The sequence below is a fragment of the Cryptomeria japonica genome, chromosome 1 (genome assembly GCF_030272615.1).
Source record: "Cryptomeria japonica chromosome 1, Sugi_1.0, whole genome shotgun sequence".
NCBI lineage: Eukaryota > Viridiplantae > Streptophyta > Pinopsida > Cupressales > Cupressaceae > Cryptomeria > Cryptomeria japonica.
In genome coordinates this window covers 91,706,879-91,719,901 of record NC_081405.1, presented here as the reverse complement: position 1 = coordinate 91,719,901, position 13,023 = coordinate 91,706,879, and the positions used below count along the sequence as shown (strand labels likewise).

Below are 13,023 nucleotides of genomic sequence, written 5' to 3'. Positions count from 1 at the left end.
GCCCTAGTTGTTTAAATGCTATAATTACACCATGTTTTTTATTAAGTAAAAACAAGTTTTAAAGGGACCAGAAACCCTATACAAGACAGGTTTTAGAAGGACCTGCAACCCGAACCGAAAGATAAACTTGAAAGACCACTCAAAGAAACAGAACACAAAAGAGATTTGGCCCAGCCAATCAAAAGAAGAGGAACAGCATTAACCCCCACCACAAACCAACAAGCTGCAAAAAACCAGCAGCCCTACCCCAACCAGGAAAGATCAAGAATTTGACCTACCCTTATGGGATCGAAGGGTCATATCAAAAGAGGACTGGGACAATTTCCTCCTCAACCCTAGCAGCAGCCTTTTGCCAAGAGGATGGGTCCAGAATAGAGGACCTCCCATCATCAGGAGGAACAGAGCCAACATCCAGAGAGGCAGAGACAGCAGAAGATCCAACAGCAATCTGAGATGCGGGAGGGTCATCCATCAAAGAAGCACTCGGGATGCCACCGCAGGCATTCACACATTCCTGAGGCAAGGCAACACCAAAAACAAGAGGCGTATCCTCAGTCTGAGGAACCTGTGCCACCACCTGGGAGATAATTACACCATGTTATTTGTGCCCTAGACGTGTTTTATGCTATATTTACGCAATGTTACTCGTGCACTAGTTATTTCATGTTATTTTCGAGTAATGTTATTTTTGCTCAGTGCAATGAAATGATGATTCACATCTTTCATATAGATGTTTTAGTTTTGTTATTGATATTGCGATGTCAGAGTTATGACCAGATTACAAGCTAACTGTTTGAATTGGCCAAGTGTGTGCAGGAGTTTGTTGTCCTCCAAGAAAGGAGGGAAAGTATAATCAAGTCATGAGGTAATTAAAGAAAGAGCTCATGTTGTCTAAAAACCCTAACAGTAAGTTGAGTCAGGTTGTCTCATGTTAACCTTGTTTTCATCAATCTGTTGCGTCAAGTAACCCTATTTTGGTATGAATAGGAATTTAAGGTCCCACAACTCTAGTCGTAAATTGGTATTCCAAATTAATTTAATATTATTTTAATTATGAAATTTAACTGTTTTATCATTCATGCATTAATAGAATTTATACATGTATATATTAATATATATACATATTATACATGTATACTCATATATAAATACATATATGTATGTATCCAAGACATTAATGAATACATACATATAAGTGCTCGTATAGAGAGTGATGTAGGAGCATCCCCGATCTATGAGCAATCTTGCATCGCCCAGAAATATTTCCTTTCAGTTTAATTCTTGTTCAGTTCATTGTGCAGTTTTTTGTGTTCCTACCAGTAGATGTTGGTCATTGCTTGCTTTTCATTGCAGATCCTATTTTTGGTCTCCAAGCTGGTTCATATGCTTAATTTCAAATTTTCAGTCCATTTGGATTCTTTTCCAACTAGTTATCACTCCCGGTTTGACAGTTTCTGGGTTCCGGGACAGTTCTTGTGCTTACCAGTTGGTTTTCTTTCTTTTCCGGAGCGATTTCTTAACATGTGGATCTATTTGGGGTCTTGTCCGATGTTCTTTGGCATGTGGCCAACCTTCGTGCTGATACGCAATTCTTGGTTGTTATTTTCTGAAGGAATCTCTTCCATTTTTTTAAGACCGACCTAGTTACACGTTTCATTTTCTTGCATTGGTAAAGGTAATCTTTTGTGGCCGACCCGGATATGTTCCGAAGGGTATATATTGGGTATTATGTAATCATTTGTAGGACAGAAGAGTAGAAATCAAAAGAAAGATTTAGATTCATGATTAGTGATCCAATTGACTCTGAGAGTTCCAAATGGATTGTATCTGGCTTGTAGCCTACATTTAACCGGTTGACTATCGGATGTTCTATGATGGTTGTATGATGATATTTGTGTTACTCTTGCTGCATAAGTCGATCAGTTTTCTTTTGAGGGTTTACCGGTTATGGTTGCATCAAAGAGGCAAGCACATATTAACACCCCTTTTAGCATATGATATTTTTTATAAATCATTTTGACTAATCTTTTGATATGGTCTTTTACAAATTCTTATCGAGTGTCATGATTTTTTAGCAAGTCTTATGTAATTTTTCAAGCACCGAATAATCCCTTTTGGTTTGAATATAAAAACCATATGTTGAATGGTTGTATGTATGTAAATGACTTTAAAGGCAAACATTAGTGTATGTTTCAACTCGATTTATATATATATCATCATTGGGGATAAAATATGGAAAAATATTTCGAGTTTGAACCACCGTAGTGGTGAGTCAGAAAACATGGCATGCATTTAAAAGTCACTCAAATTGGAATGAAATTTAGTCGAAATGTAGAAAATCGATTCTTCTAGAAGATTTAAAAGAAGGCATTTTTGGCGTGATTATTATCTTCTCTCGGAAGAAAAGAGTTCTGGCTTGATTTATGTGTGCACGATAGCATTTTAGTGTGAAAAGGAAGAATGCTTTAAAAAACCTTCTCATTCTAGCAGAAACAAGAAGGGGGGATATATGTGTTCATTAGTGAAGGATTTCTTCTGGCTACATGATAGAAAATTGAAATAAGAGGCGTCTTTCTTAACTTATTGTGGGAGCTAGAAATTTGGCTAGAAAGCCACAGGGAGCTCACATTTACCAATTATACCAAGTCATGTGCTTCATATCTAGAATCTAAAAAAGGAAGAGTTAATGTTTTCTATTTTTGCCTTAGTTTCTTAAATTTGAGATGGAAGAATTATTATTTCCTTGCATCTTGCAAATGTCTTATGATTAACTGAAGTTCGTAGAGTTTCAAATGGCTTAAGAGAAAGAAACCCTACTTTGTTTTTTTAACTGGAATATGTGTTAATGAGTTGAGATTGCATTTGATCTTAGGAAATGTGAAGGAATTAATAATGCCATTATAATTGCAGTTCCTCTTAGCCGAGTTAGGGGTAGAACTAAGCAAACCCCATTAAATGGCTTATACACTAATGCAAAATAGGAACAAGAGAGATATTCCAGTGAAAGTCTAGGCAAAAACTAAAACTCAAAATTAAGTATAATTTACGAATATGGTTGAGTTTTATTTCTTTAAAAAATAATACACAACTAAATCAAGAGGCTTAATTCATAATAGTTTTTTATTAAGGGTAAACAAGTTTTGAAGGGACCGAAAACCTCGTACAACAAGTTTTGAGGGACCCGAAACCCTCAGATTTTACCAGGATCTGAAACCCACAATACAATGCAGCTTAATTCATAATAGTTATCTCTTGGTTTTTTATTATTTTAATAAGTGAGATAAAGGAGATATCACTGATTCTATAAATTATAGTAATAATAAGTGAGCTAAAGGAGATATTACTGATTCTATGAATTGTGTGTGTGTGCGTGTGATAATTATAGTGAGCATAACTGGTATGGAAAAAGCAAAATAATACCGCTCAAAATTTAGGATATACATCTGCAAGAAAACTTGTGTCACTAAGAAATCCTCTTCTTTAATATTCTGTTTCAGAATTAAACCAAAACAGAGAATTTTCACAGTTGTGAAGCTGATTGCACAAACTGAGATTAACCACCAATTGTATGAGATTGAAACTAAACCTTAGTTTTGGAAAAAGAAAAACGAGCAAGGGTAGAACAACAATACTACATAATGCAATTAGCATATCAATTATAAAAAGTACACTTTGATATTGCAGTGACAACAGAGACATGTCATGCGTGATATTCTTACAAAACTTAAAAAGTACATGAGGAGCTAGCAACTCCTTAAGCCATTTTATCTTTCTTAACCAAAGGGTTAGTTATATTTCTAATTCTTTATAAAATGAATTATGAGAGGAATGAGTTACACCTCTAAACAGTACGATTGAGTTTTACTTACAGTTTAACTATGCCACTCAACGAAGAAAAGATGTTTACACTCGAATTACGTATATTGTAATGGTACCAAGTGATTGACATAATGGTCATCCGTTAATTAAATTTCTCAAAAGAGAACCTATGCTCTGTAAACCCAAGTTAGTCAAGTTCATGAAGAGAACAAACTAAGAAAGTTAAAGAAGTACCTTCAGAACTACTAGTAGAGTACCTAATCCTTTAAGTGTGCTTAAGTGCATGGAAATAATGGTAAAATCCATATTATGATACTGTATGGTGATATTCAATACATTCTCAAACTCAAAACTATCCTAGGATTGAGGCACAAATTACAAGCAACATTATTGTAAAGACAAGTTGTAGCTGGATAGAAAGCCAAATTAGCTAGCCAACTCAGACTTGAAAGCATAGACTCCCCTAGAATCTGGCATAACATTTGGGATGGTTAGTGGAACCCAACCTGGAATTAATAGTTAGAAATCAAAATACTAGTATGTAGTCCTAGAAAGGGTAAGCGTAGAAGATCTATGTATCCTACAATTTGCAAATTTCTCAACCTAAGAGAATCAAAGTTCAATTAACAAGTGTAAGATAGTACAGTAATGGTAAATTGAGTTCCCATTTTTTAGAACAAAAGAGAGAGCAAGTTAGCTAGCTCATGAGCTCTAGTATGGAACCAAAAGGTACCATCAACTAAGTAGATAAAAATAATAGAAGTGTTTTATAAAGCAGGATTAATAGCTAGTGGTGCTTATTACTACAAGTTTATTTTCTTCCAAGTTAGGAACATATGAGTAAGCCTAGTGAACCTCAAATAGAGTCCGTATGCAAGTAGCAAGGGAGACGGTTTTGATGATTTGATGTTCTACCTCTTATTTTGGTTCAACTGAGTCGGGTGTTGCTCAGTGACTACATGCAACGTCATGTTGCAAATATGTAAACCTTAGCCAAGGTGACGCTACTATAAGTATGAATTAATCAAAAAACAAAATTGGGTCCAGATATGCAACGTATTCAAAGGTCATACTAGTTAGGAGCTACTACCTGTTGACGTGTATTTTGTACACCATCATACACAGAATAAAATACCAATAGGCATCTTATCCTCTCTTGAGAAAATAGTCTCTAACTGCTGAAGATTCGCATAAAGGATCAGTTAGGTAGACTCCAAGGTTCTTTTAGTAGGGTCTCTACGTGTGGACAAGCTTCTAGCGGTATGATGTGATTTGCTGTTTCCTCCAAGGGGCCTTACGTATTCCGAAAGCTCAAGATTTTACTAAACTAAAAAGCTTTTCAAAAATAACAAAAGAGTAGGGTTTGAAAGAGGTCTAATCTAATCTAACCCTATGAATGACTTAGTATGGACAAGACTTGGCAAGATTCAACCAACTTCAATTTTGCCATAAGATAACAACTCAATTGAAATTAGTGCGATCTTCTAAGGTAATAAAATGATATTCAATGCATCAAAGGTCATGGGCACTACCACGAAGGTACATATCCAAGATACAATAATGATTGAAGATTAGGGGATTCAAGGTATTCTCCAGTCGACCACGCAAGGCGTTCCTACAATCAGCAAGAAGCTAGTGGTTTGGATTACGAATCCTACCAAAGATCATGTCTCACACTATGTCCTTCAAATTAACAAGCTACTTTGATTGAGCACGACTCAAGTAAATCAAACAACCATGAAGATAACTCAAGAAATTTGCAACAAAACACCATAACTTCAATATTTTATTGATTTCCAAATCATCATGTACAACAATTGCTTGAATTTCTCTCTTCAAACTCAATCTTGCTACAAAAATAAAATTGCTTCTAACTCTAATCTCTCTTCTCTATTACATCAACTATTGACTATTACACTATTACCAAATGAAATGAAAAATGGGGGTATAAATAGCATCCCCAATTACAATGAAAGGTCCAGATCGAAAGTAGATCAACGGTCAAGATCATGACACCTAAACCCTAATTAGGGTTTGTTACAAATGGCCTCCTTTTTACTGAACAATATTAAATACATAGCCAAATATTAAATTTGGCACAAAAACCTAGGAGACATAAACCAATGACAAATAAGATGCCATGTCATCTATAACAACCTTTCATCTAGAATCTTATTCCCTTTCCAATGTTCTTTTTTAGCATATGCAATGAATCTTGTCACGATTCCTTCGATTTCTGCAATTGGAATCTCGGGAAGATTCTTCATACTCTCTTCTAAGTGGATGACCTGATCGAATGCATCTAGAAGAGCTGCGTCCCAAGTAGATTCAATTTCCTTTGTTCTTTCAATCAGGAGCATGGTGGCAAACATCTGATCATATTGCTCATCTGTAACATTAGCGTCCTTGCAAAAGATGATCTTGATTCTATCCTCTAGTTCCTGCATATCCACATCTGTCTCGACCTCGATCCTTCTGCCAAGAATGGTACGAAGTACCTCAAATACTCTGTCCTGGATCGGATTGATCACCTCCTCAACTTGGCCACATCTAGTACTGATGTCTTCAAGGAAAACACTCTTCATATGGAGTAAGGTTGACCAATGGAACAAACTGTGAGATTCTCCCTCCAAGATCTTCTCCTGCGCTAAAATCTTCCTTGATGTGTGTCTAATAACTTTCAAGACAGGAATGATAACATCCTTGGTATGGGCGAATGCAGCTACTGTTATCATCAAATTGTGGATCATCTCAAGAACCTGGATAGCTTGATGAATAATCTTCATCATCCTTGTTACAAACTCTATAGCCACTGTATGAGATCTATCCATCCAATTACTTGTACGTTGGACCATGTTCCTGAATCTTTCTGCTTCATTGATTGATTGAAGCGGCAATGCTTGCACTGGTGATCTAGCTGGATCCTGACGTCCCAAAGGTTCATTGATGTGACTGAAATATGTCCTCCATGCACCGACCTCTCTCTCAAGCTTTCTATTCTTCTCCATTTCTTCTCTAAGCTTGTCTTTCAATGCCTCAAATGAGTCGGTAGCATCATCTAAAGTCTGCTCTGCTGTGGATGGTCCTAACTCAAAAGTCTGTATATCATATTCTTCTGCTAGGATCTCACCTTCATATTTGTCTGCTGCCGGTGTAGCTATCTGCAATTTCCTGGATCCAGTCTCATCTCGAATCATCTTGGACATCTTGGTAGCCTTTCTCTTCTCTGTTACTTCATGTGAACGTCCAACAAGGCTCTCTAAATCAATTGCATTGTCCTCGTCCTCTACTACGATCACCTTGGTTAATCTTTCCTTCAACCAATCTGGGATAATCGATCTTGTTTCTTGAACTTGAATCTCTTTATGCACTATTTCTTCTTGTCTGGGAGGAGATGTTATTTCATTGTCTTCTTTGTCTTCATCTAACTCATAGTCTTGGAGAGATCCATCTGGTGACCCTTGATGTGCCTGTCCTTCTTCCTGCCTATCGTTCTGTACCATCGATTCCATGGATTCTTCCACTTGAATTGTTCTCTTCTCAGGTCTAGAAGAAGTACCGGATGATCGATCTCTGTTAGCCTCTTGTTTCTTCTTGGAAGATTCTCTCTTTCCAGGTCTCTCTTTCCTCTTCGAAACTCTTGAATGGAGATTGCCCTCACTGGTACATCGAAGGTCTCCTTTACCTGAATTTCTAGGATTAGGATTGCCTTCACTCACACTAGCTCCACCTTCGGCTGGTTTCTCTTCCAAAGTGAAAGACATAGCTATGCCTTGTTCTCTCAACTTCTGATGCTGAATGTCAACCCATCTGCGAGTACAAGACAAGACTGGTGCCATCAAAGTATCTAAATCCACGACCTCGGGCTCATTCCAATCTAACCTTATTGTTTTGCTTTCTCGATCATAGGAAGACTGGATATGTCTGCCACTGTCCTGAGCTTGGTCGGCCACTCTGTATATCCTGCATTTCCTGATGAAATCCAAAGGCAATCTAGAATGCATTTTTCGTTTCACTTCAAGATCATCTAAGAGATTCATCATAAAATCTTCAATCTGATACTCATGTCTAAACTTCCTGCCGACTGTCTCCTCTAAATGTCCATGTGGATCAAAGCTTTCTCTCAAAGCAAAAGATGAAAAAGAATACAAGGCTAACTCCTTCTCTGCGTCATCCATGGCTAAAGCATTAGGACATACCTCAACTGAGTTACCCAAAATGATAGGTACTGGAACTCCATTCTGATGTCTGTGTCTGAATGCCTTCACATATGCTGCCAACTGTCTTGTTACTTCAAGTAACACAATTCTGTCTGTCGGATATCTCGGCAACATGTATGGTGGTAAAGGACATCCATGCACTCTAATATAAGTGAACTTCGGAAACTGAATGAACCAAGCACCGTACCTCTTTATGAATTCTTGTGCATCCTGAGATAATCTGTTGTGAATTCCACCTTGCAACGTCCTGGTGATGTTCATCGTGAAAGTATCATTAACCAACTTATAGTTGCTCCCTGGCGGATGATGCAAGTAGGCATAGGAATCACAAGCTCTGACCTCGCCAGGTCCTCTTCCAATCACTCCTCTGTGAGGTAGTCCTCCGTATTCAACACTCATAATCAAGGCATAGATGACGTATGAACTCATGTGGAAGGACTTAGTAGCCTTGAGTCTCCTCAACTGTACGTCTAAGCAATGGCTAATCATTCTAGCCCAATGTATCGTACCTTTTCCCTGAACAATCACCTGGATGAAGTAAAACATCCACTTCTCAAAATAGAAGGCATGAGGGGCTCCTGTAACTTGGTTGAGCATGGTAATCAAATCTCTGTACTCCTCTTGGAAATCAATCCTGTGCGGTGTGTTCGGGACTTTGCTCAGACGGGGACGGCTCTTAAGTAGCCAGTTCTTATTGATAATGCTTAGACAAGCATCTGGATCATCTTCGTACACTGATCTGGCTCCTTCTATGCTCTTGTATATCATGTCCCTGTGCTCTAGAAGATGGAAAGCTTCACTTATAGCTTCCTCTGAAAGGTACGCCAAAGTGTTTCCCTCTTTGGACACGATCGTTCTGGACTGTGGATCATAATGACGAGCACACTCGATCATCAACTCATGGCCCTGAACAGCTGGAGGAAAGTCGGCCGCCTTAATGATGCCACTCTCTATTATTCTCCGGGCGACAAGTGATGGCTTGCCAATGTAAGGGACCTCTCGAAACTTCTTCGTGCTGAAGTTCCCCAAGTTTGTATCTCCAATGTTGCTCCACTTCGACACAATCTTGGTCTCCACTTCTTCGGTCTTCTGATCTTCTTTCATGAGAGCTGAACGACTGGTGGATGCTCCCGCCTTCGGGGTCGCCATACCTACACAACATTTCATAATGAGAAGCTAAATTTTGCAATAAATAACATAGATTAGAGGATAAATTTTAGGAAACTTCATGATAAGTCTTTGAGTTATCATTTCCTAAAATAAAACGATTGAGCTAGGAATTCAAAATTTCAAAAAATTCAAAATTTAAAATATGACGATGAATAAATAAAACAATAAAATCAAATCGCCATACCTCAATAGAGAGCTAACTCTAGAATGCAAAAAGGACAAAATCGCCTAGGCAAAAAGATCGAAAATAGCCTTCAATGTAATCGCCTTAGCAAAATAGCAATTCGCCACCTTTTGAGTTGCCTTTTACGTGATCTTCAAAATTCGTTCAAATGGATCTTCAAGTTCGCACAAATAAATCTCCAAGTCTCGCACCACCTTTGGATGATGTTAGCGCCCCCTTGGATGATAGTTCGCACCACCTCCAAACACAATTCGCACTTTCTTCCTCCAATCGCATGTGTGAGATGATAAATGATATTGTGAAAATGAAGATTTCACTCTCCCTTTATAGCGCTCATCTCACCACTCACCCCCAAGGCCGACTTGGTAAAAATAAGGCAATTTTAAACGATTTTTTAATAAAATAACAAGGCCGACCTTTAAAATACCAAGCGCTCCAATCGATTTTTTTATTAATTAATTAATTATTAAATGCCTTTTATTTTTAATTAATAAATTCGATTTTTTAAAGGCAAAATAATTAATAAATATTAAGCGCAATATTTAAATGCTAATTAATTGAGTTTTTTGAATTTATCAAACTTTAGCATTTAAAATGAATTCAAAGATGTTTATTTAGCGCCAAAATTTTGAAAATGGTAGATACGTACCTCATCGCCCTGGTCCCTTGGAGAGGGACAGGAGCGATCCACTATTTTGGTCATGATTCTTGCGTTTTTGTCGTCCAAAGTCTTCATCTCCGTGTTCAAATCAACCACTTTGTCGGGTCCTTCGAGTTTGATTGTCTTGCTGGTGTGAACAAATGCCTTTATAACCATTATCGCCCTGGTCCCTTGGAGAGGGACAGGAGCGATCTTCATGTTTTCACGTTGATCTTGCATCTTCGAACTCCAATTTTCATCATAAGGCAAATAATAACATCGCTTGTTCATTCCATGCTCGTCCTACTTGCTTTTCACAAGACATTTTGATGTTTAAAGGAACATCGCCCTTGTCCCTTGGAGAGGGACAGGAGCGATCCTTGTTTTTTCTCCATTTTAAGCTCAAATTGGTAATATTTAACGTCCATTTCCCTTTGCATCGCCTTCCAAATGATGTCTAAAACCTTGTACAACTTTGTTTTGACGTGGTCTTCAAAGGATTATAAGTGTTTTGGCAAATATCGCCCTAGTCCCTTGGAGAGGGACAGGAGCGATCCATGTGTCCTGGCTCAAACTGGTAAACATTTGATCTTCGTTCTTCGTTCATTGTCTTCCAAAGGACGTCCCTTACTTCGCCAATCCTTGCATTGTCTTGATTTTGAAGGAGCATGAGTGTTTTTGTAAAAATCGCTTTGGTCCTTGTCCAAAGGACAGGAGCGATATAGGCTCTATAGCTCATTTGACAACATTTTGACGTTTGAAACCTTTGTAAATCATCTTCAAATGACACCTTAGACAAATTTAAGCTCTGCACTCAAAATTCCAATTGAAAATAGACCAATTTGGCGAAAACATTCCATTCAAAATTTGCATTCTTACAAAAGAAGCTCAAAAGCTCTCAAAACTGACTGGATTCTGGCTTGAAAAGACGTTAATTAAAACCCTAAGGGTCGACCCTAAATCCAGACAACTGACTGACTAACAAAATCCTAAAAGCGAAACGAAAAGCGAGCGAAAAACGAGCAAAAAGAGGGGGTCCCCATTTGCAATGGGGCGATGTGTGAAATGGTCACAACACTACCTAAGGGGTTTCACCAACTAAGGTTGTGTAGGGACAAACACTGGATTCATATGGCATGAGTCAGACTTTTCGTTACCTCCCTGCGAAAGGTCAGGCCAATCCAGTTAGATATGGCATGGGGGGCTAATAAGCCCGTGGTTGGGCAGAATAACGCCCTGATGATACTTTCCCTACTCACAGTCTATTGGTAAAGTTATGAAAGATTTAAATGAAATGTTAAAGTTTTCATTTGTATCAATTATTTTTGCTCATAGCATAGATCTCTGTTCAATTCAAGTTTCAGTTTAAGTTTAAATTTCTTTTCAGTTAATTATTGAAGATATATATGAAGAAAAAAAAATTGCATGTTTTTCCTACGTCAAGTTGTGAAAGTTGTAAACTAATTTGCTTAGTTTAAGGATATGTTACACCAAACCACCACCAAGCAAGAAGCCGAAAGGAGATAGGTGTGGCAAGCAAGTACAACACAGAAGTTACAACCCAAAAACCAACACTAACAGCCTCAATAGGATCACCCTCAGCATCAACATCAGCCACAGAGAACTAAAAAACTTATATGCTAAGGAGCAAAATATGTCACAAAAAAAATTCTATGCTAGGGAGAAAAATTTCTAGCCCCATCCCAAAGGCATCATCTGGAAATCTGAAAACTAAAAAGTAGTGGCTCCTTTTTCAAGCATAAGATTCCAATTCATCCTGTAGCAATTTTTTTCTCATCTAATAGGACCTCCCGGTTCATTAAAATAGATCCTCAAGCCCCCTCCATAGGAACACTTCATTAATGGTGCTAATATTATGACCTGTCTAAGATGCTAAAAGATGCAGACTAACATCTTAGAAAAAAATATCAACTTCAATCTATTATGCAGACTACCTGCATAAATAACCCAGAACTTCAAAAAAAAGCAAAAAAGATCGTGTCCATTGTAACATCAGTGGACTCTCAATGGCGATGCAAAGATCTTAAAGCTAATTCATGAATAAAAATTTAGCATGCTGCCAACATCAAAAATTTCATGCAGGCAGAAAAATCATTAACTTACTAAAATAAGCCCTCAGGAATTTCCTTGTTTCTATAAAATAATTCAATACAATTGTCAACTTTAACTCGTACCCACATTGGCACAAGGATATCCAATATATTGCATATTGAATTTGTATGCTAGTAATCTAAATTACTCAACCTCGGCCAAAAAGTCATCAATTTCAGCAGGACTCAATACTCTGCACCCGACATCACACAAGCATTCCCGATAAGTAGTAAATATTGTTGTAATCCAAAAATATATAAAGAAAATCAGTATAAGCTCAAACAAAACCCATGTCAGTAGCCAAATGCATACCTGAATTTTCTATCAGTGCCAATCACTCCTATCTCAATGTTTTTTCCTGAAATTTGTCCTTCAAAACTGCTCATATAGAGGCAAATCTGTCAGCTAAATCTAGTAGCAAACATTATTGAGCAAACAGGAATGTCAATCAGTTAAAAGGCTTGTTTCTGCATTAGCGTACCCTTCTTTCAGTGTCAATATGGCAGTATGCACTGCATCATCAAGTTCCATGTCCTCCGTATATCTGCGTCAATTTATAAAACATGTAACTACAAGACCATTTAAACTGTAGAAACTTGAAGTGAGATGTACATCCTCATAGAATTTCTTTCAATCGTAGCTGACACTTACTTTGGAGACCTGAAAATCTAATTCTTCCAATGGCCTATTATAATAGACCAATTATAATATTTAAGGTAGCCTCAAAGTTAGCCATACTAATATTAAGGCTAACTTTTGCAGTCTAAAAGCCACCTGAGCTCTAAAGCATCTTCCATTAAGTGTACAAATATAATCAGTAATCTCCAACACTACAAACTATTCTTCAGAGTAATCTCCAACACTACAAACTATCGGAC

At 37.5% G+C, this 13,023-nt stretch overlaps 1 protein-coding gene across 1 annotated transcript in view; it reads right to left on the bottom strand.

Annotated features, from left to right (window-relative positions):
- Positions 1 to 12,061: 12,061 nt before the first annotated feature.
- Positions 12,062 to 13,023, bottom strand: part of LOC131041924 (proteasome subunit alpha type-2-B) — a 40,162-nt gene continuing 39,200 nt past the window's right edge. The window contains exons 9-11 of the mRNA XM_057975177.2: positions 12,627 to 12,689; positions 12,458 to 12,523; positions 12,062 to 12,338 (exon numbers count right to left, since the gene is read on the bottom strand). Coding sequence (XP_057831160.1) covers positions 12,290 to 12,338; positions 12,458 to 12,523; positions 12,627 to 12,689 — 178 coding nt within the window. The 3' untranslated portion in view covers positions 12,062 to 12,289. The remainder of the gene's footprint in view (positions 12,339 to 12,457; positions 12,524 to 12,626; positions 12,690 to 13,023) is intronic.